Genomic DNA, 22,539 nt, shown 5'->3' with positions numbered 1-22,539 from the left:
GGCAAGACTGTTTTCAAAACAATTCGAAAGTGTTTTCTCTTACCAAAGACTCTTTCATCATTGATGTTTTTGATACAGAACCACAGCCCTGCTGGGAAAGTACACACGAGAATATGCAGATCAAAAAAGAAGGAAACCCATGTTGTAGGCTGATGCTCAGACACAGAGGCAATGATCGGGATGTGAATTTTCGCATACCTTTTTCAAAAAAAATTCAGTTCAAATTATTTTGAACAAGAGAAAAGTTTATTAATACTTTTAAACATTAGGAATTCTGAAAATTCAGTTAAAAGGAAGCATTTCAATGCAAAATGGCAGTGTCCTATTCAAGCACAAGTCTCCTAAGTCTTCTACGTCAAGAAAAGTCCCCAGGTCTCGCTGCACTTAGGAAGTATTTGGTGTGGAGTCATTTAAGACACCAACATAAAGGGTTAGGTCTATGCTAATTAAAAGTATTATGGACTTCTTGTCTCATTAATGATAAAGATGAAGCCAAACACACTAAGGTGGACACACACAGCTATGAAAGCTCCATCATTAAGTTTTGAAGAGGTAATCATCGTCCATGCCAGCAAGTCCCTAGATTTTCAACACTGTGTTTTGAAACCTGTCCTCTACACAGACAAATTCCTTCATTTGCTCAGTACAGAAAGTTAAGAGTATTGAATACCAGAGCAGTTATTGATGCCCTCACATTCTTTCAGATGCTGAAAAAGAATCAGGCCTTGTCTACACTTGGAAATACATGTCAGCTAAACAACATGCCAAGCGCTCAGTGCAGACAAGGACAAAACTGTTCTGTGTTGAAGACAGCTACACACAGGGACCTAACCTGGTGAGGTGTCAAGCAGATGCCCTTTTCTTCACTGAGATCCATTGTGTGTTCTAACATTATGATTTTCTAATGTAGACAAGCCCTCAAAAATTTAATGCTTGTGTACCTACAGATCACTTCACAGCATCTATTTATTCTTCAAATAAAACTGAGGCTTCTTTACTGACATCTGTTCTACTACATTTATTACAGAGTTGCTACAGAATACTGTGTAAGCCTGAAAAAATACTGAATGGCTTTTATCTTTCTTTATCCCTGCTTTTATTCTTAATCTACCCACTGAATTTCACCCACTTCACATTTCACTTTAAAGGTTGACTAAAACAAAAGATTAACTAGTACGAGCTTTCTACCCATGAAGACACACATGAATAAGTCAAAACTGTTCAGAGTAGACATCTGTATACACAAAACAGATGCATGAATGTCATAAACAAGCAACATGCAAGGTCCTGTGTGCAACATCTTTGTTATTTCATGCAGTGCTACACATTGAAAATAGAATTCTAAGTGTCAGGCTTTTTGTTTAAAATGTAATTTTAAACACCTCAAGTGTTAGTACAGCTTTTAGTCTGTTTTTGTGTGTGTTTGTTGGTTTTTTCCCCCCCTTTTCTGAGAAGCACTAAAATTTCATATAGAAAACCAGACCATAACATATGCAGAGACTTCTAAAGAAGCAAGAAATTTAATAGGCAAATTAGTGAAATGGTTGCCAAGATCATGAAACAGTTACTACAAATGCTCTTGTCAGATAATTAAGATTAAAGCCCAGTGTATTCTCCTTCTCTAAAGTACTAAATGGATTTGTGAATGAGGAGAGCAGAAGATTATTAGTTTTCAGTAGAATGCACTTGATATCTAAATACTTGTATCCTTTATCCTTACTTACCCAGTGTCCCACAATGAATAAAATCTGCCACTCCAAGGAGCAATATAACCTGAAACAGAGACAAGAATTAAAAACCAAACCATTTTGCTGCCTAGGTATTTAAATGCAGTAATTTTTCTGTTCTCTCAAATTATAGCACAAAACCAAAGAAACTTCACTGAACTTGTAATATATGTGAACCATGCCTTCTGCAGCAGGCAGGTTATGAAGTCTACCAACCATGAAGTTAGTTTCAGAAAAACACCCTCTTACAGGATCACATTCTACACCTTGTAGAGCAGCAGGACGTGCACACTGCCAAAAGCCCAAGTGGTGCAGTAGTAAATACAAAATACAAAGAAAACTCAATGAATATGATAGATAGTCCTGTCCTTCAGGGTATAGAATAGAATAAACCAGGTTGGAAGAGACCTTCAAGATCATCACGTCCAACCTATCACCCAACACCACCTAATCAACTAACCCATGTAACCAAGCACCCTGTCAAGTCTCCTCCTGAACACCTCCAGTGACGGCGACTCCACCACCTCCCCGGGCAGTCCATTCCAATGGGCAATCACTCTCTCTGTGTAAAACTTCCTCCTCACCTCCAGCCTGAACCTCCCCTGGCGCAGCCTGAGACTGTGTCCTCTTGTTCTGGTGCTGGCTGCCTGGGAGAAGAGACCAACCTCTGCCTGTTTACAACCCCCCTTCAGGTAGTTGTAGAGAGCAATAAGGTCACCCCTGAGTCTCCTCCTCTCCAGGCTAAGCAACCCCAGCTCCCTCAGTCTCTCCTCACAGGGCTGTGTTCCAAGCCCCTCACCAACTTTGTTGCCCTTCTCTGGACTCGTTCCAGCAAGTCAACCTCCTTCCTAAACTGAGGGGCCCAGAACTGGACACAGTACTCGAGGTGTGGCCTAACCAGTGCAGTGTACAGGGGCAGAATGACCTCCCTGCTCCTGCTGGCCACACTGTTCTTAATGCAGGCCAGGATGCCATTGACCCCCTTGGCTGCCTGGGCACACTGCAGGCTCATGTTCATCCTACCATCAACCAGCACCCAAGGTCCCTCTCTGCCTGGCTGCTCTCCAGCCACTCTGACCCCAGCCTGTAGCACTGCCTGGGGTTGTTGTGGCCAATGTGCAGAACCCGGCACTTGGATGTGTTAAATCTCATGCCGTTGGATTCTGCCCATCTGTCCAGCCTGTTGAGGTCTCTCTGCAGAGCCTCTCTACCCTCTAGCAGATCAACTCCTGTTCCCAGCTTGGTTCCTCAATATATGAGAAAGAAAACATGTTACTTGTATTTCATTTTCAAGAATACCTGAGCAGGACACTGGGAACAATCTATAGCCAAAACACTAATACTCAAAACCATTTTCCTATTGTTTCTGCTGGACCTACATGTGGCATGGAATACAAAATCTTTACATATTTTATGTATATTGATCTTCACATATTTATTTTTTTCAAAAGGAAGACTTCAGATATTTAGAATAGAACTAACCAGGTTGGAAAAGACCTTCGAGATCATCAAGTCCAACCTCTCACCCAACACCATCTAATCAACTAAACCATGGCACCAAGTGCCTTATTCTGTCTCTTCTTAAACACTTCCAGTGATGGTGACTCCACCACCTCCCTATTTATATTTTAAGATGAAGATAAACAGTGCCATTACCAGAATAAAAAAACCCAACATTATAAGCTATTAATGATTCTTCTTAAATTTTATTTCCCCTTTCCTTGCCAGTTTCAGTTCCCTTTGCACATAAATACAGACACAAGAAATAAGTCATTGTGCACGACACCAGAAATCTTCTATCTAACACTTAATTACTATAATCTGGTTGAAGGTATTAGTTTAATAGTTAGTTGTTCACATTTAAGTTCTGTGGTTAATGTCCTACAAGAAGACACGGTTTCCCTTCAGTCTTTGAATACAAAGCTTGTTCCCAAACCACTGCATGCAGAAGCAGCAGCTGCCAGCAGATGGGGAACTGTCAGTCATGGTCTTCTCTGCATGTACTCTATACATGAAATTAGATGCCATTCACCTGAAGGTGATGAAAGAGTTGGCCAATATTACAACTAACCACCATCTTCATCAGGATGGTAAGGGAGGTCCTGGTGCCTAGACAACAGCTAATACTACACTCCTATGAAAGGCAAGAAAGAATATGCAGTAAACTACAGACCAGTAACTCGAGTACCCAAAAGGATCATGGAGCACATCCTCCTGAAATACACTACTAAGAAGAATGGGCTGGACAAATAGCCCCTTTGACAGGTTGAAAATTGTCTGTCCTGACAAGCTCAAAGTAGCACTCAGTGGACTGGTGTCCAGCTGGTGGCTAGTAAACGTATCTCTGAGGCCAAAACAGAGAACAACGTTAAATTGAAAAGAGTGGCTGACACGCCTTACGGAAGGCAGGACTTCAATCCAGGACCTCAAACCCCTTCTTCCAGGTGCTGCACCTGGGATACAGGGTCCAGACGTGGACACCCTTCTGGAAGAACATTATTAAGAAAACAGAGGGATCAGAGTGCTGTGGGATGTCAGGAGCCCAGATCACACAGCACGCCATGAGCCAAGGCAATGAGGTTTGTTCCAGCTATTGACTGATAGTGAATTTCAGAAGTTGAAATCAACACTTCCTAAGAACAGCAAGAGCAGGTATTTTGCTGCATATTGAGAGCAGAAGCCAAAATGAGTATTGCTATGCCAGTCTGAACATTTTTCTTAAGTATTAATAAATAACAAACCATGAACCAACAAGTTTCAGGAGACTTTTCCAATAGAGATGCTAAGTATTCTTTTAGAATAATGGCATCATAATTAAGAAAAATTAAGCAACTATCAAACTATCCAAAGTGTTAAACAACTGTACCAAAAAATATTATGCCAGAAACACAGCTAAGAAAAAGAACCAGAAAGAAGTCAGATAAAGAAGTAAAAATAAGTTATACCTTAGGAAAGTGGTTTGCTTTGGGTTTTTTCCCCCAAAATAAAACTGAGACTAAACAGAAGTGTTTGAGGTACAATAATAACAACAACATGCAATCTAAACCAAGCAGAAGTAAATTTTTGCATGGATAAGGTACATTTATCTAGGACAATGTATATTTATCTAAGATTGCTTTTTCTTCATCAAGGAAAAAAGTATGGTATTACATCACCAAGATGTGTATCATGGAATGAAAGATGGCAGTGAGTCACCTGAGGACAGCAAGTAAGCTAAGGCAAGCTTGTTCTTGTGAGATGGAGTAAAACTACCTTGATGACTGAAGGATGAACCACAGAAGTAAAGAGCAACTTACAGATTAATTCCAGTCATACAGCAATCAGATGCAAGTACAGTTACTGGGCAGTAACTGGCTGGAAAGTAGCCCTGAGGAGAGAGACTTGGGGGTGCTGGTGGACAAAAAGCTCAACATGAGCTCTCAATGTGCACTTGCAGCCCGCAAAGCCAATCAGATCCTGGGCTGCATCAGGAGAAGTGTGCCTAGCAGGTCGAGGGAGGTGATCCTCCCCCTCTACTCAGCTCTGGTGAGAACCCACCTGGGGTACTGTGTCCAGTTCTGGAGCCCCTATTACAAGAGGGATGTGGAGGTGCTGGAACGTGTCCAGAGAAGGGCCACAAGGATGATCAGAGGGCTGGAGCACCTCTCCTATGAGGACAGACTGAAGGAGTTGGGGCTGTTCGGTCTGCAGAAGAGAAGGCTCCGAGGTGACCTAATTGTGGCCTTCCAGTATCTGAAGGGGGTCTACAGGAAGGCTGGGGAAGGACTTCTCAGGATCTCAGGTAGTGATAGGACTAGGGGGAATGGAATGAAGCTGGAGGTGGGGAGATTCAGGCTGGATGTGAGGAGGAGGTTCTTCACCATGAGAGTGGTGAAACCCTGGAATGGGTTGTTCAGGGAGGTGGTTGAGGCCCCGTCCCTGGAGGTGTTTAAGAGCAGGCTGGATGAGGCTCTGGCCAGGCTGCTCTAGTGTGGGGTGTCCCTGCCCATGGCAGGGGGGTTGGAACTAGATGATCCTTGTGGTCCCTTCCAACCCTGAATAATACTATGATACTATGATACTTTAGAGAGTAAGCAATCCAACCTTGACCTGTGAGTGCTATTCAGAACAGACCAGCTATACTATTTGCCCAGTATTGCTTTGGCTATAGTTATGTTCTGCATCCAGTCTGACTTCTTACATCATCATGTGGATAAACCTGAAATATGGGAATGAGGCTACAAAGTTTTTTTTCTGCATCCCAGAAAGCACAGTGAATTCCCCCCCACAAAAACATAGACTCCATGGACACTGATTTGCTGTGGTATCACCAACAACTAATTTAGACTAAACCACATATTGATCACCTGGTTTACCTGCTATAAAAAAAAATAATAATAATTAGTAAATTAGTGCATGTTAACTTACCTGTGTATGTTAAATAGATGACACTCAGGAATACAATACCAGCAGCTAATGAGACACCCAAGAAGAACAATGTCTGAAATTCTTGCTTTGTTAATCTGTCCCTTAGATACTGCAAAAATGCATATGCCTGCAACAGTGCAAAGACACCTAAAGAGAGAAGAAGATATTTTTGTTTCAATACTCACAAGCTGGAACATCTGTTAAAGCAACTGCCACAATTTGGCTACATTTGAATTGGGAAAAGAAACGAAGGCACACCCTTACATCTAATAAACAAGTACTAAAGGCCATTAGTGATTTTAAACTAAACAGGGATGAGATTTTCTTGCAATGACAGAAAATACTTTCCAAAACGATCTTTATTACAGCAGGAGCTCCCATACCCATCACCTCTTTGCTCCCCAACTAAATTGGGTTAAGGGTTAAGGGAGAGAATCACCTGATTGCACTGACTATGACAAAACCCACAGGTATTTCAGTGATGGTTGTGGAAAAATTAAGACAGACTTCAGGCAACAAACAAGGCTAATATAGAAATACATGGAAATTAAGCTAATGAACAAACCAAGAGCATTTAATGAAAGAAAACAAACAAAACCCAATCAAGCATTAGGTGATGTGGACAACTGAACTACATAACAGCTAGTGCTGAAACACCAGAATTCACTTCTCAGTAAAAACTGTGTTTACCACTATGGGATATCCCCATTACACAATGCTTGAAGGCATTACATTGCAAAACAGGAGAAATTATCAATGTTTAAAGCAAGTGCTTGTCAGAACATTTAAATGATTGTGTTAGAGTGACATTTTACCTCCACTAGCTCACAGAAAAAAAGATGTGTCAGTCAGAAAGAAAAGCCCCCTACCCACATTAAATTGTGCCTCTTTCTTTAACAATCTGGTTTGGTTGTTAGTATGTGCTCCTGCTAGTACAAGGATACAAAAAAATCAAGAGTCTGAGGTTTTCTTTTGCTCATCAGCCCATTTGGAAGCCTGTTTTGAAAATCTGGTTTCCTTACCTGCAGCTGCCATGTGTTCACTTGTTCTGATTGGCTGAAATCCCACAAAAGGTATCTGCATCGATAATATTAAACCCACAATGTAGAAAGTGCTATATGCTAGGAAAAAAAGGAGAGGAGAGGAAGAGAAAGGTGGGAAGGAAATGAATACATGCATTTCAAAAGACATTAGTTCCATAGTGAAGTCCATCCTCCCCCCAACTTCAATGACACTGAGACAGAACCATATCATTCTAAATATTTCAGCCATTCCAATTACTTTTTTCTCCTTTGACCAGCGTAAACCTGCCTACTGTATCCAACTTTAGATGAAGTAGCAAAGTATTGTTGTTCCTAATTGCACTGTTTATTCCTTGAGAGAAACCATCTACCTAAGATTTTCTAGCTTGGAAGCAGTTTTCTCATCTTGTTTTTGCAGGTCACAGGTTGGGGGACAGCTCTCACATAATAAGTGACAAAGGAAGTTTTCTACGTGAGGTCAAATCAAAGAGGCCAGACCTCAAGGAAGCAAAACATTCAAGAGCTCACTACATGTTAGAAAACACAAAGAGGTATGCTTGTTCTTTTCTAAACATGGGAGCAGAGGCACATCATGAAGTTGAAAAAGCAATGGAACACAAAATTAATATTAATCATTTGTATTAATGTATCTGAATCACCCATGGGGACTCATAACTCCCAAGAATGGAGCATCAAAGAACATAATTAATATGAGGAATTATGATAATGTATGCACTAAGAGTCAGATACTTTATTTTGTCAGGGTTTTGGTCCTCAGGGTTACAGGGTGAAGAAGAAAGGGGAGGGTAAGAGAAAAATACCAGCCCTGAACAACCATGAGCCTGATTACATTTGATGTAACCAGCCAACTTGGAAGGCCACATTAAGCTTTGTTCCTTCAGTGGTAAACAGCAATAATGCACCTTCTAGATTCTTCAACACTCCTACAAATCTTAAACCACTGTCTGTCTTACAGCTTCAATCTTACAAAGATATTCCTGTCCTCACACAGGACTCCTTTGCTATCCTCTGTAAGAACAGGTTTGGGGAACACACCATTTACCAGTTGTGTGGTCACACTGCAGGACTGTTCTCCCACAGTACAGTCACAGAAGTGATTGTGATGCTGCTTCCAGACACTTGCCACTTTATCTGGTGTGTTCTTTCAAGCATCTGTATTGCAGTGCTGAGCCTAACTGCTATCTACTGCCCTCTTACATCACTGAAATATATTTTTGCTGTAGGAAGATCAACTTTTGAAGAATTCACAACATAAATCATTTACTGTACCGTGAAAACGTTACAACACTGCCATCCTGTGGCAGTTCAACGATTCGCCTAAATCACTGTATTTCACATCTGTGAGGCCATTGTAAATCATTTTTAGGCCTAATCCTGCAGCTGTGGTGCTTTCTTGGTCCACTTACTCCCTAGCCCTAAATCCCTTACAACCAGTTCCTTCAAACAGCTATCACATGTCTGCTTGTACTACAAAAAAGCCTGGCAATTTACACAGCAACAAAATTATCTGAGGAACTTAAGACACATCAAGGTGTTAGGTCATCACAAACATTCCACTGCTCCTTTACATGCCACTGTTTGCACAGACCTTTCAAAAAGCAACAGTTTGTTTTGATTCCTGCAAGCTACTCTCATGGCTTTCACTTTGAGAACAAAAACTTTGAGTTACTGTAGATAAACTCATTTTACAAACAATTTTAGTTGCTTTATGCTGCACAAACACAGCACAGCTTAAGCTTTCAAATGTAGGCTGCATGATCACCATTGATGTCAAGTAGGTCAGAAGCTATTCACTTGCCTGCAAGTCATAGGTTATTATCAAATAGGCAGGATTTTATGTTCTGGGAAATTTCACTCATTAAATGATTCTGAATTACACTGTCAAGTGTATCAGATCATGTCCCATTAACCTTTTCTTTGGTGCATGAACATGAAAATCCAGGAAAATGGCCACAATTGAAGAAAACTTGGTGCTGCCAAACAGCTTTCTCTACTTTTACATTATTAAACATTTATCCATTAGAACAGTTGGGTTCATGCTAGTTTAAAATGAAATTAAGCAACTGATCTAGAGATCAAAACCCACCAGCGTTCTTGGTAGTATCTTGGATGCAGATATTCCTATTTACTGTTAGCCAACAACAGTTTACAGAAGTTTTAGCTGCACATAGGTAGTTTTTTGAGAGTAACATCCTGCTGCAGGCATGCTAGCAGTTGTGTACCACAGCAACTCCAAAACCCTCTTCATTCTCCCTATTTGAATGAGCTTTTGTAAACTCTTCACCCTATCTGAATAGTTTGGAAGTGAAGAACAGTTGAATTTCCTCTCAGTAGCTCTCAAACATTCTCACTGCTCTACACACCCCTCCTGTTAAGCAAACCTGGAACTCACACACTAACGCGAGACGTATGGATTTCTCTCTAAGGCTTCCCATGAAAGCTTAAATAAAGCCAACAGTTGTAATGAAATAGCAAAGCAGCCATCACATTTACAACTCTGCTGAAGTACATCTCCCTCACAGCTGAAGGGCAGTAACATCTCAAAAAACTGTTGCTCTTTGTATAGCAAATATCTGCCAAACCCTTTAATCCATAGGAACCTGCAGTACTATCTTCCCCACGTGAGTTCTGTGAATCCAGAACACTTATTCTTTGTTTCTGCTTACTAGATCACTGTAGGATTTTATAAATACTAGATTTAATTTTCTCTTGCCTAAATCATAGACATTTGAGAAGCAAAATATTTAATAAAACAAGAAAACCAGGAAAAGAAGATAAATTACTTTCCCATGAAGTTATGAAGAAGTAGTTAATGAAGAAGTTAAGCAATATTAACACAAGAAATTGAATTGGGTTGGGTTTTTTTTGTCTTCAATTTTTTTTCCCTCCCATTTCTGCGTTACATGAATGACTGTTTAATGACTAAAACTTACCAATGTAGACCCTCCTGCTGTATCTCTGCATCAGCAACAGAACAAACACATGCAGTGGAATAAGGTTGATGATGAAAACATAACCACCCCATGCAGAGACCTATGAGAAATGGAACAGGAAATTAGGTCTGAGAACACCTAGGAACTCTTGAAGTAGCCAGTGCTGCATTTATACAATCCTGATCTTCTAACAAGAAAACATGAACCCCATCTAGACAGGCAGTCAGAACTACAAGTAATACCAGAATCTTTCTCGATATTTATTACCAAAAGAGGGGAAAAAACCCAAACCCCAGATTTAGGCTGGCAGATCTACAAGACTATCCTTCCTATATCTACTGTTCCTCACAAAACTTTTCTGGTGATGCTGGCCAACAAGGAGGTGATGCTGGGGACTTCTCCTCATGGTGAGCAGTGCAGCACAAGGCAGTGGCATGACTGCCAAGTAGGATGTAAAATTTTCTTTGATATACAAATTGAGTACCATACTCTACACTTTTTTATGGAGACAAGGCACAGCATCTCCAGCCAGAGAGAAGAAAGATGGCAAGGTACTCCTCCAGAAGCAGAACTCCTGGAGCAGAGCAGCCAATGCAGGTTGCAGCATAACAAAAGGAAGAAACAAAAGGAAAGGGGTGGATGCATAGGGAAGCAGGACTGAGCACTGTGGAATGGTGTAAAATAATGTAAGTATACTGAGAGGCTGTAGTAACAGCAGCACCCTAGAAGCACTGGCATGATGCACTTAGAATTGAAACACTACAATGCTACCAATACATCACTGATTGGTGGTTCAGATAAAGATTTAATGAGCTATCATTATAATGCAATCTAAATTTCTATTGTATTCAGAAGGGCTAATGTTGACTAGACAATGTGTATTTTAACACATCCTCTTGCCAAATTAGTCTAGACTTCTCCCATACATACCATGCCTACCCTAGGATCTTAATTTTCAGAATGCAGTAGCTAATGTGGGTTTTATTTTAATTGTACTTTAGGTCTTAGACTCATGAAGATATTTTTAAAGCTGTAAAATAAAACTCTAAAAAATCCCAAACGACTATGTTTTATATAACAGATTCTAAAATAAGGGCAAGGCCAAGGATTTCTGTCTTTTGATGCTAATACTATGAAATCCAGCATTTAAAAATTTGGGGTAACTGATTCAGACAGCATGAAACGAGCAGAATAGAAACCCTCTAGGTTTTCTAGGAACTCATCTCCTACTATCATGACCCTATTGTCAAATTGCTAGTATGAAGTATCATAGTTTACACAGGCAAATTTACTTAATGGGAGAAAATATTACATGAAGACAGGTAATGAAATAGAAAAAAAAGAACATGTCTGGTTAGGACACTGTCATATTTAGGGAAAGGTTTGTAAGAAGCAGGTAGCAGACAGTTTGCACAGACCAGAGACCTGCAACTCTAATGACCAAAATAGCAAGTAAAATCTAAACGGTGAAGATTGTACTGAACTGAAGATGAACTTGGGAACTTGTTAAACAAAACTGAAGCATCTGCAGAGTGAGTGGAAACATGCCATTACTCCTAGAAGGATTGTTTCAAATGTAAAGTTTGATTTATTTTACCTCCTTGTCAGAAAAAAAATAAATCCCAAACCACCTGAAGCAGAAGTTGCTAGAATCAAGTAAATGCTAAAAATACAAATGTGAGGAAAACCCCCTTCTGCTTATGGAATGCAACACAATGCTTTGAGTCACATTACCACAGTTAGTTATCAAGAAGGATTTGTCAGTCCATGCAACAATCTTTCAAGGAGCTGTTCCCTAAATTCCTCGGGCAAGGGGGGGAAACTGATTTAATTTTCAACTTACACTGGAAATATAACTAATCCCATCAGAAAACCACAGATGAACACTATATAACCAATAGCACAATTATGCTTTGTCCTAAAAATTGACCTAAGCAAAATGTCTAGAAGGTTATCTTAACAAAACTGTTTCCCAAAGGAAAATATAAAATATAGAAAACCATGGCTAGAGATGAAGTAGGTACACTCTGCAAGCAATAAAATTATATCCCTATGGCTAAGCTATGGGCAAATCTTAACCCTTCATTAGCTAAATTCATATGAACAGAAAGGAAAATAAGTATTAATTTACATGTCATGCTGATGACATGGATTCCTGAAGTTCTGTCACTATACACACTCTAGATCACATCCCTTCCCTCTTGTACAATCTCACAAATTCTAGTCAGACTAAAATGTGAGGAGCTTGTTATTGTGTGAGTTTTTTTCAGCAGTAAAATTACAGTAGCATTGTTATCTGCACACTTATGGAGAGCACTTTTAGAAGATCTTGTCAATAAAATGGCACAGTATACAAGAGACAATGATATGTAACAATTCAAAACTTACTTGCCTGATTTTATACTGTCTGGACCACACCTACAAGACTTCTCCACTATAATGCTATATAAACAGCAATGCTATGTGTAAAGAAGTAGTTTATTTAATAACTTGGCAGATGGGAGAAGTAGGGGATGAAATAAATGTACTCTTAACAGGAGATAGCTGTCCTCTTTGGAGACAAACACAGGGCTATTACATGCCATATTAACTGCAAATATCTGCCAGAAAACCCAGGGGAAACCAGAGGAACACAGAGGAAATCTAGGCAGGATCTAGGTAAGCTCTGAATTAACCTTACTCTTCAATTTAAGGCATGCAAAACAGTTCATAAATTCTTTTTCCTCGCAAGCCTATTTACCTGACTGCTGAAAAGCAGTAGAGACCTCAGTCTTATCCAGCACCAAGCCATTAGCCTCACTGTCCCACCACTGGCTATTTGAGGCTGGTTTGTTTTTTTCACACAGCCACCAAAAAACCCCACGAGAAATAAACAACATAAAGTAGTAAAAGTTTATCAGTTAGGAGGAAAAAAAGGACCTTTGACTGATCTACACAGAAAAATTGTTCAAGTCTAAAGTTTCAGAAGATGAAGGAGGTTAAAAACAATCCCCTCCACTTTGATACTATTTTTCTCTCCTCATTTTTATTGCTGTTTTTCCCTTCTGTTAGCTCTTAGGAACATCTCTGCAATAGCCTTCATTTTCATAGACCAAGAATGAAAAGGGACTTTATGATCATTTAATATGACATTGAATTAATTCAGTAGTTCTAGTGTTAAGCTCTACTTTGTGGGTAAATATACCCAAAGAAAGAGCTTTCAGAGTTACATATGTGTAACTTTGTCCATAAATTTTAAATATAATTAATATTGCCTTTTAGTAATAATGACACAGCCAAAGGAGTATCAAAATTACACCTTAATTCACCTGCACCAAGACAAAAGTCCTGCTCAGAGTACCTACTCACAGGATAAATTTCTAAGTGAAGTCATTATACTGAAGAGTTCTTTCATTTTTTTTTCCACTTGGTTTCTTCAAATACTTTAAACTTCAAAACATTAATTATGTCTTTTTGCTTTAATATTTCCAGTTAGTAATATCAAGCAACAATTTCATATTATGGCTCCAAAGATTAAAATCTTTTTCTGTTCTTTGTCAACATAGGGATTATGTAAGCCCTACTCAAACACTTTAGCTATTATATATATATATATATATACACACAAGGCTTACCATGTAAAAGTAGGATAGACAGCAGCAGATTGTCCAAAAAACTGACCCAGTTTTCACAGACTTCACCTTTAAAAACAACAAAGTATTTAAGAATGACAAATACTGAACAATATTCCAAAATTTAATTCCAAAACAACTGTCAAGAGAATGTCTTTAGCAGGCATCAAGTTATATTTGTACTCTCCTGAATTGACATCCATAAAATCATACCACAAGAACCATTTATTCACCACATGAAACAGCTTATACCCATCTCTCCAGTTAAATCAGAGGCAGGATGTAATGCAGCTCTCTGCTTCATGATGCCATGTAGAAAAGTACTTGCAAGACCTCTGGGCTACTTTCTCTGGGACATTACACCACTCCACAATTTTAGGTGTAAACTATCCATGGCTTACTTTGGCTGGCACCTGCAATTACTAGCCAAGAGATATCCTGTAACTCTGAAAAACTCACTTAGGATTTGCTCTCTGGATGAGAGCATTGAGATACTACTAAAGGTTTAGCTGAATCCGTAACTGGTTCAGGAGTATACTTTTGTCCAAAACTGATGGTAGTGACTGTGTGAAAATAGGGATGAAAAAACAAAAACCCACAACATTAAATAAAGCTAGAAAGTTATCTATAAAATATATTTGATTCACACACAATTGGAGAAGAGGCCATGTAAGCATTACTGCACTATGCAGTTCAGTCAAGTATGAGTTCCGTAACAACAGGTAACTGCTACCGTGTTTCAGAAGCTATAAAGTAACAACATAGGTTGGTTCTTTTATGGTTAGCAAACACAGTACACCTTTATAGATTTGTTTCCTGCAAGTTCAGATTAAGACTTGCATTTCAGTAACAACAGTCAGCCATGAAAAAGTTGAATTCCCTTTCATTATACTCCTACCAACTACATCTCAAGTTTGAGATACGTATCTGCTCGTAAAAAGCAGAGCTCTTGACAAAATTAAGGGAAAATCCTTAATGAACTTGTACACTAAAACAGAAAGCATAATTATTCAAGGAAGGCACCAAAGGCCAGTACCACACCATATCTGCTGAATTTACAATACAGATATGCATATATCCAACATAGAATCAACAGTGCAGATAAACTCCAACTTCCTTAAACTCCTTCACACAGATGCAATTCTACATAGAGATTAAGAAGTGCCAGATGTGCTGCACTAACAAGTAAGATAATTACAAGAATTCAGGTTTGGGGTTTTCTTGCTTGGTTTTTGTTGATTGGGGATGTTTTGGTTGGTTGTTTTGTTTTGTTTTTTTAAAGCATGCAAGCACTGTTAGCATCTTAATCTGGACTGCTCTGGGTATTTAATTTGGACGCGTAAATCAAAGTCCAAACCCTCCATACAGTCAAGAGCTTCTCCAGAAGACAATTCACAGCACCTGAATCTACTGCTTTTCTCCAGCTAAACAAGGAGGCTGAAGTTTGATGTTCACATAATACCAATACCTCCAAACCACAAAACAGAAACAACCCTTCTGTTTGCTTTGAAAGTATAGATTTATTATTACTACTACTACTACTACTACTACTATAGGACACACATACTTCAGTTGAACAGTACTTTCATGCAGCAAAATAAAGAGCATGATCATGGAGTAGTTCAGATGGTATGACTTCGCAGAACTTGCCTTATCAAGAGCCAAGGGCAAGAGGGATAAGACAGAGGGAAAATAAGAATTCAATGGATTCTAAGAAAAATCATTCGTTTGGTTGGAGGAAGAACCAAAAAAACCATCCCACAGCAAGAGACTCAGCAATTACTTACCCATAAATAGTATGTGAACTGCAGTGCAAAAATAGCTATGCCTTCATTGTCAAATGATCCTGCTACTGATCGGGATATGTAACCTGGAACTATGGCGATAAAACAGGCAGCTAAAAGCCCTGCTCCCTGGTTCCACAGTTCTCTGGTGAGCAGGAAAGTAGAAATAGCTGTAAGGCCGCTAAAAACTGGTGCTAAGAACACACATACATCTCTTATATGGACTGTCACATTCAGCATATTTAAAATCCAATGTATAAGGCCTGCTGTCACCATCAGTCCTGGATATACCTAAAGGAGAGGGGGAAAAAAAAATAAAAGCCCACTGTTATTGCAGCAAGTGGTCATGGTAGATATATTTGCATATAATTTCCAATGAAACAGTCATTTCTTAAGTTGATATAAGCAGTGAGCAGGTAAAGCTAATGGGATTATTTTAATACTACTGCCATCACATTTTGACAACTCTGCTGAATACCAGAGGCTCTTCAAATTTCATCTAAATGCTAACAATTACATCTAATCCATTTTGTAAACAAATAAACAGCATGCAGATAGTATCCTATCTTGCCTGACATTCATCATACAATAAGCAGAATTTGTCACTAAGGTGCAGAAGCAGAAGCTAAAGCTTTCAAAAGAATTTTAAGCCAGGTAACAGCTTTTGGAAATGAACAATTCCCAAGCCCCTGAAGGCACAGGATGAAACTACGTATTTCCCAGTCCCATCCATTTTCCCAAAAAATATACCATGAAATGCTTTCACTTCTTGTGCCCCACAACAGAAAGAAAAATTGCATCAATAAGTTGGTTTTGGGGTTGTTTTTTTTTAAGCTGAAAAGCTGATGGACAGTCAGTAGAACATTACATATTTGAAAGACATGGACAGACATCTTCAGATATGAAGGATTAAAATGAAGTCCTATAGAACTGAATAAAGATGTCCTCCAGGAAAGGTAGCATTGACTTATATAAATCTAGCAAATCCATCTCAGAATATGGGAGAACTTTAAAATATTCTTAATAGGAATTCTATCCACCCACATTTATCAACATTAGAAAAATCAATATGCACTAGAAAAGTTAATATGTACTTCGTCTGCTCTAGTTTCCTTCAAAACCTGAGAAGGGTATTCAAAAATAAATTAATAGGCAACAGAATGTTCCCCTGAGTATACAGCCTTGGTTTTCAAGACAAACTATTAAAACATAATATAGCATCTGATCTGCAAAACAATGCATGCAATTGACATTTTTATTCTATTTCCTAAGGCTTTTAACTTGAGATAAGGTAGGTATAAAATCAATCCCTCCCCCCCCACCCATGCTACATAGACAAGTCTCAAGTATCTCTAAGAGTGGGTAACAACTGGTAACCAAATTGCTAGGAAAAAAACTTTGTAAGTGCATTTAAATGGTATGGACTATAATAAAGAAGTTTTAATGCACTTTCAGACACTAAGTAACACCTGGCTGTATTACTTAAGTGTTCCTAAAGCTATTCTACCAACAAACAACATTTATATCCTAATTTGATACTATTGTTTGGCACACCTTTCCTGTCTGGTATCTTGCATTGATACCAGTTTCACCTATTCTCGATGCTTTGTACAGGTGCCCCTCTGATTTAATTTCTAAAGGTCTTTTTTGAGTGAAATCCTAGTATTTTCCATACACACATGAAGTCCACTCCATATACACCATTGTATTAAAACTTGTGCCCTAAGAGAGTTAGCTAACTGTGGTTTGGTTTTTTAAACTAAACCACAACCAAACACATCCTTTGGGTTTTTTAATCTTATGTACCACCACTACAGGAGTAATAACACTCTTACTTATGACTATTACAAGTTCATATGTAAAGAAATAAAACTGAATTTTGTATTTCTTGTTTACAATATGCTGTTGGATAAAGACTAAAGCATGTTGACTTACTGTCTTAGCTCCTGCAACTAAAAATTAAAACCATCTTGCTCTTCCCTCTGTAGTGATTTGACAATTAAAAGCATACTTTATTAAGAGTCTCCTTTTATCAATGTCAAATTTGCATTGAAAGTTCAAAAAACTTACTGCAAAGTCATCTTTAAATTATTAGGACAATACTTACTGTTCCACCTACTATTCTTCCCAATGGATACCATGCTCTTTCATCAAACCAATTTAAAAATTCATAAAACCCATGTGATGCAAGATGGTGTGTTGATCTATAGTTAAACCTAGAAAGACACAGAAGAAAAGAAGGGGAGAGGGCAAAAATAAAAGTCAAGATCCTAAGTTTTAGGCATACTTAAGTCATATGTTTTCCAAGACCCAGAAAGCAAATAAAACTTTTGCTTCTCATTTAGTAGAATTTTAAAGCTAATTACTAAGCTCTCAGGTACTAACCACTATATTTTCCTCACTTCTATAGCCAGTGCATAAACACAGATGAAATGTTACACTTTTGGGGAATCTTTGGTAAACAAACAGTCACTCTGACAAACAATCCTGCAGTTCCTTGCATTCCTTTTTAAACCTGGTATTCAAATATAATCCATGAACCAATTATTTACCACACCCAAAATACCACTGAATAAGAATTAAGATTATGAAAGAATCGATCCAAGACTCCCACTCTGAGGCAGGACTGCTACCCAGTACATCTGCTACTGCTCTATTTCATGTAACATTGAGAGGTGAAGTAATGGAATGCTAATCAACAAAGAGAATCAGTCTATTTCTTCACACTATCAGAACATTCCCTTCGTTCAACTGGTAAGAGTCTACCCAATGTAAAATCTAAAGTTTCATCTTCCAAGTTTATACATTCTCTGCTGCAGAAAGTTCCCTATTGAGCACAAGCCCTCCCATGCATACCTTCATCTCAGTCTACCACATTGTCCATACACTACTTAAAGACCATGGATGGACTGCCTTCAAGGCATGAATTTTCTACTTTTCTGGAACATAATTTTCCCAACTTCAGATAGCAAAATCTTTCAACTATTACAAAGTACATTAATTCTCAAATTATGTACCAGACTGCTGAGAGAAGACCTGCAGTGCACGTTACCCCAAGCTGCACCTCCTTCACGATCATTCAATAGCCAAATGAACAAGGCTGCAGGCATTGAGATGTAAGGTTTTGTAAAGAAAGTTTAGGCTCAGAAAGGGCTGGGTGAACACCACTCTGAAACATGCAACATCCACAAACTCAACCTTCCTAATAGATACTTCCAACTGGAATCCAGATAAGGATGTGAAATTCATTAGTCCAAGAAGTATTAAAGATTATATTTGTTAATTAAGTAGAAGTTCAGATGACTAAATGGAACACTGTAACAGACAAGTTAGATGAGCAAACCACCATGGAAGACTTCCAAAAATGTAATTCAGGACTGGGAAAGGTTATGTTTATTTGGTTTGGTTTGTGTGGTGGGGTTTTTTTGTTTGTTTGTGCTTTGTGTTTGTGTTTTTGTTTTATTGTTGTTGGTTTGGGGTTTTTTTTTGGGTCTATACTATGGAAATATCCATTTATATTGGTAAGATGCAACATTTCTAACACAAATTTTGAATCTGTGTTAAATTCTATTTCCCAGAATACCACAGCATGCTTTATTTTGAACAAATTCATTTCAACAGAACAAAGTTAATGTCATTCAAGATTGTAAGACCCATAAAGTTCCCATTTGTTTAACCAGTACAAGTCTGATACCAAGTACAACCGCATAGAGGTCACAAGCAGATTTCATCTACACCGTGAAAGAACATAAAGAATTGAAATTCAAGTCTGGATGTCATCAAACTTGCATGTTTCCACTGACTGAACTACCACAGAATCAGTCAAATGACCTTAAATACTAAATGAATAAAAGTGTAAAGTGCAGTATTTTCAGGAACACACTCTGACATGTTAAATAAGCAGTTACAGTAACTGTTAAAACTGTGGCTCTCAGAAGTAGTCAGTCATGTTTATATATGAAAATTTCACACAAACATCAGTCATTCTGACCTAGAAATCTTTGCATCAAACAGCAATGTGACATTTGTTTCTAACAAGCCTGCAACTATTCCTGTTTGACTAGATTTCTCAATACTAATTAATTCTCCAGGTCTGACCTGTCAACTGTAATGTGATTTATGAAACACTGTACCTGTAAAATTAGCTTCTTATCTTAGCACAGCAAGGTCTATTGCTAGTTTGTTTAGTGCAAAGTGCCTGCAGTGTGGTAGGAGACAAAGGAGGAGTTCTCTGTTGCACAGGACACATATTATCCAGCCAGCTATGGACTGGACTTAAAATGCATTAAATCCCCAGCCAATGGTGTTATCCTAGAACTTTAAAAAGGAAACAAAAAAGATATTTACTCACATGTATTACTTTGATTTTTATATCATGACTCAAACTCACCAAGGCCACAGAAGTATGACTAATTTTTACTTTAGAGCATTAAAAGATTAGTTAAACAAATGAAATAGGTAAGAAGAATACATATTGACATTCTCTCCGTGTTTTGAACTAGCAAAGCTTTGTAACTGACTTCAGAAGGATGTGAACAATTGTCTTGTGCTTTGGCAGCATGCCAGTAAGTCTTCAAGAAGAGTGAATTGCCACCCGGACTTGAAATGCAATGTTAACAGCATTCTACTTCTACTACCTAAGAGGTAAGAATTTAATCTTCCCTCCTAATATACTTTTGGATAGATTCAGATACACCTATCCCTTCTTTCAAAAACATTTGATTCTTTTGCCAAAAATGAGAGCATGCAAAAACAGCTGAGCATGTCTTTACAGAAGACATTATTAGCAATATTACATTACAGGTACATTAATTTTTCCACTGTGAGAACAAAAAACCAATGAGAACAAAAAAATAATCTGACCACAGAAACCTAAAAAGGTATTTAGAAGCTTAACTACAGCACCTCACTTTGACTTTCAAGAGAAGTGCTCACTTCAGCTCCACTAGGTAATGTGCAAACAAAAATAAGTTAAAATGTCAATATAAACACAGAATCATAGAATGGTATCGGGTTGGAAGGGACTTTTTAAAGGTTATCTGGTCTAACTCCCCGGCATTAAGCAAGGACATCCCCAACTAGATCAGGTTGCTCAGAGCCCCAACCACCTTGAATGTCTCTAAGGACGGGGCTTCTACCACCTCCCTGAGCAACCTGTTCCAGTGTTCCATCATCTCGTCTTATGTGTCCCTAAGCAGAAGCTTGGTGAGTTATGCTGCATACAAAAGGCAACTTCAGGCACTGACAAAGTGGCAGCAATGGGCAGTGTGCCAGACAACAGTATGGTCTAGCACATACCAGTATTATGATCTGATACTGCCTGCTCACCCTGTAGCGTGCTACACCTTCAGGGACAAAGCTGAACCTTGTAAAACTGTTTCCTTTTGGTCAGAGCAGAGAAAGTCACAGTCCCTTCAAACGGAGTTCACACTGAAGTTCCAGCCTGCCTGGTACAGCAGCACAGAAACAGCCATCTGCCAGCCCAGGCACATCACCATTGCAGTTATCAAAATCTTCCCAGGCATGGTAGAGTAAGCTGGTAAGCAGTGCAGCAGCACAGCAAGCAGTGAAAGCAAAAAGCATCCCCTAATGAGCTCTAAACTCTAATACACAGTAAGGCAAGCAAGCCCCATGGCAAGCATAGAAGTCTGCCCATTAACAGCTAAACAGCAGTAACAGCTAGACATTTGATCTAGTGCTTTGCAATCAAATCTGTCATTATCTCAAACCCTTCAAGCCCTGCACTGGGCACCCAAAGGATTGTTGTGGTTTAACCCCAGCTGTCAACTAAGCACCACATAGCTGCTTGATCACTCCCCTCCTCAGTGGGATGGAGGAGATAATCAGAAAGGTAAAAACAAGGAAACTTGGGGGTTGAGACAAAGACAGTTGAATAGATAAAGCAAAAGCTGCATGTATAAAGCAAAGAAACCCAAGGAATTAATTCCCTGCTTCCTGTTGGCAGGCAGGTGTTCAGCCACCTCCAGTATAGCAGAGCTCCAAACAACACACTGGCTACTTGGGAAGACAAATGCCATAAATCCAAACCTCTGCCCTCCTTGTCCTTCTTCTCTAAGCTTCATATGCTGAGCATGATGTCATATGGTATGGAACATCCCTTTGGTCAGCTGGGGCTAGCTGTCCCTGCTGTGCTCCTTCCCAACTTCTGCACCCTCAGCCTACTCATTGGTGAGGTAGCATACAAAACAGAAAAGGCCTTGACTCTGTATACACACTGCTCAGCAATAACTAAAAAAGTCCCTCATTCATCAATGCTTTTTTCAGCACAAATCCAAAACATAGCCCCATAGCAGCTACTGTGAGGAAAATAACTCTATCCCAGGCAAACCCAGCACAGCTGTAATGGAGAAACTGCTAAGAAACAGTGAACACCACAAACCATAGAAACACAGCCTTCTTACTGTCATGGTACTTTTTGAACTGTATTTCAAACACAGCTCCACGTTACTGCGTTTCTATACCAGTACTGTCATGGTATCTACAAATATCTATAGGTTTCATAGGGGTGTAAAACAGCCCTGGGAAATACCAGAAAATGTGCCAAGTTTGCATGTCCCTACATCCCAGAGAAAGATGGGCTGCAGAGAAGGGATGAATCAGAATGGAGACAAGAACAGTCAGCACTGGGAAGGGGTCACATTTCAGGCTTCAGGGTTACCACCTTCCCCACTTCCTCCATCTCCAGCAGCAGTAGGTGAAATTTAGGGGGTTAATCCAAACCCTCATTCTGATTGACTACACATTAGCCAAGGAGACACAGAAATTGGAGTATGCTGCTGGTTACAGTGACTAAATAGGATGCAGTATTATGTCACAGGACCAGACTGAAGGAAAGGATCTCTCTTCTCCCACCCTTAACGCTCACACCCATCTGATCTTGATGTATGGGGCCTGTTCACCCATCTCTCAAGATTCCCTGTCATCTTCCCTCAACCCTGTGAGGCATGTCAAGATAGATCTGAGAATAATAAAAAATGAAATTAGGTGAAGCACATGCCCAACTAAAAACTTAG

The 22,539-nt window shown here is 39.1% G+C and overlaps 1 protein-coding gene across 1 annotated transcript in view; it reads right to left on the bottom strand.

Moving 5' to 3' along the window:
- Window positions 1-22,539, bottom strand: part of STT3B (STT3 oligosaccharyltransferase complex catalytic subunit B) — a 52,269-nt gene that overhangs the window by 11,151 nt on the left and 18,579 nt on the right. The window contains exons 2-9 of the mRNA XM_068152911.1: window positions 17,613-17,721; window positions 15,509-15,796; window positions 13,725-13,790; window positions 10,111-10,210; window positions 7,157-7,255; window positions 6,135-6,281; window positions 1,725-1,773; window positions 44-198 (exon numbers count right to left, since the gene is read on the bottom strand). Coding sequence (XP_068009012.1) covers window positions 44-198; window positions 1,725-1,773; window positions 6,135-6,281; window positions 7,157-7,255; window positions 10,111-10,210; window positions 13,725-13,790; window positions 15,509-15,796; window positions 17,613-17,721 — 1,013 coding nt within the window. The remainder of the gene's footprint in view (window positions 1-43; window positions 199-1,724; window positions 1,774-6,134; window positions 6,282-7,156; window positions 7,256-10,110; window positions 10,211-13,724; window positions 13,791-15,508; window positions 15,797-17,612; window positions 17,722-22,539) is intronic.

Source organism: Melanerpes formicivorus, unplaced genomic scaffold (assembly GCF_026170545.1).
Source record: "Melanerpes formicivorus ecotype bairdi unplaced genomic scaffold, bMelFor1.0.p_v2 SCAF_24, whole genome shotgun sequence".
Lineage (NCBI taxonomy): Eukaryota > Metazoa > Chordata > Aves > Piciformes > Picidae > Melanerpes > Melanerpes formicivorus.
This window is presented reverse-complemented; position numbering and strand designations above follow the sequence as displayed.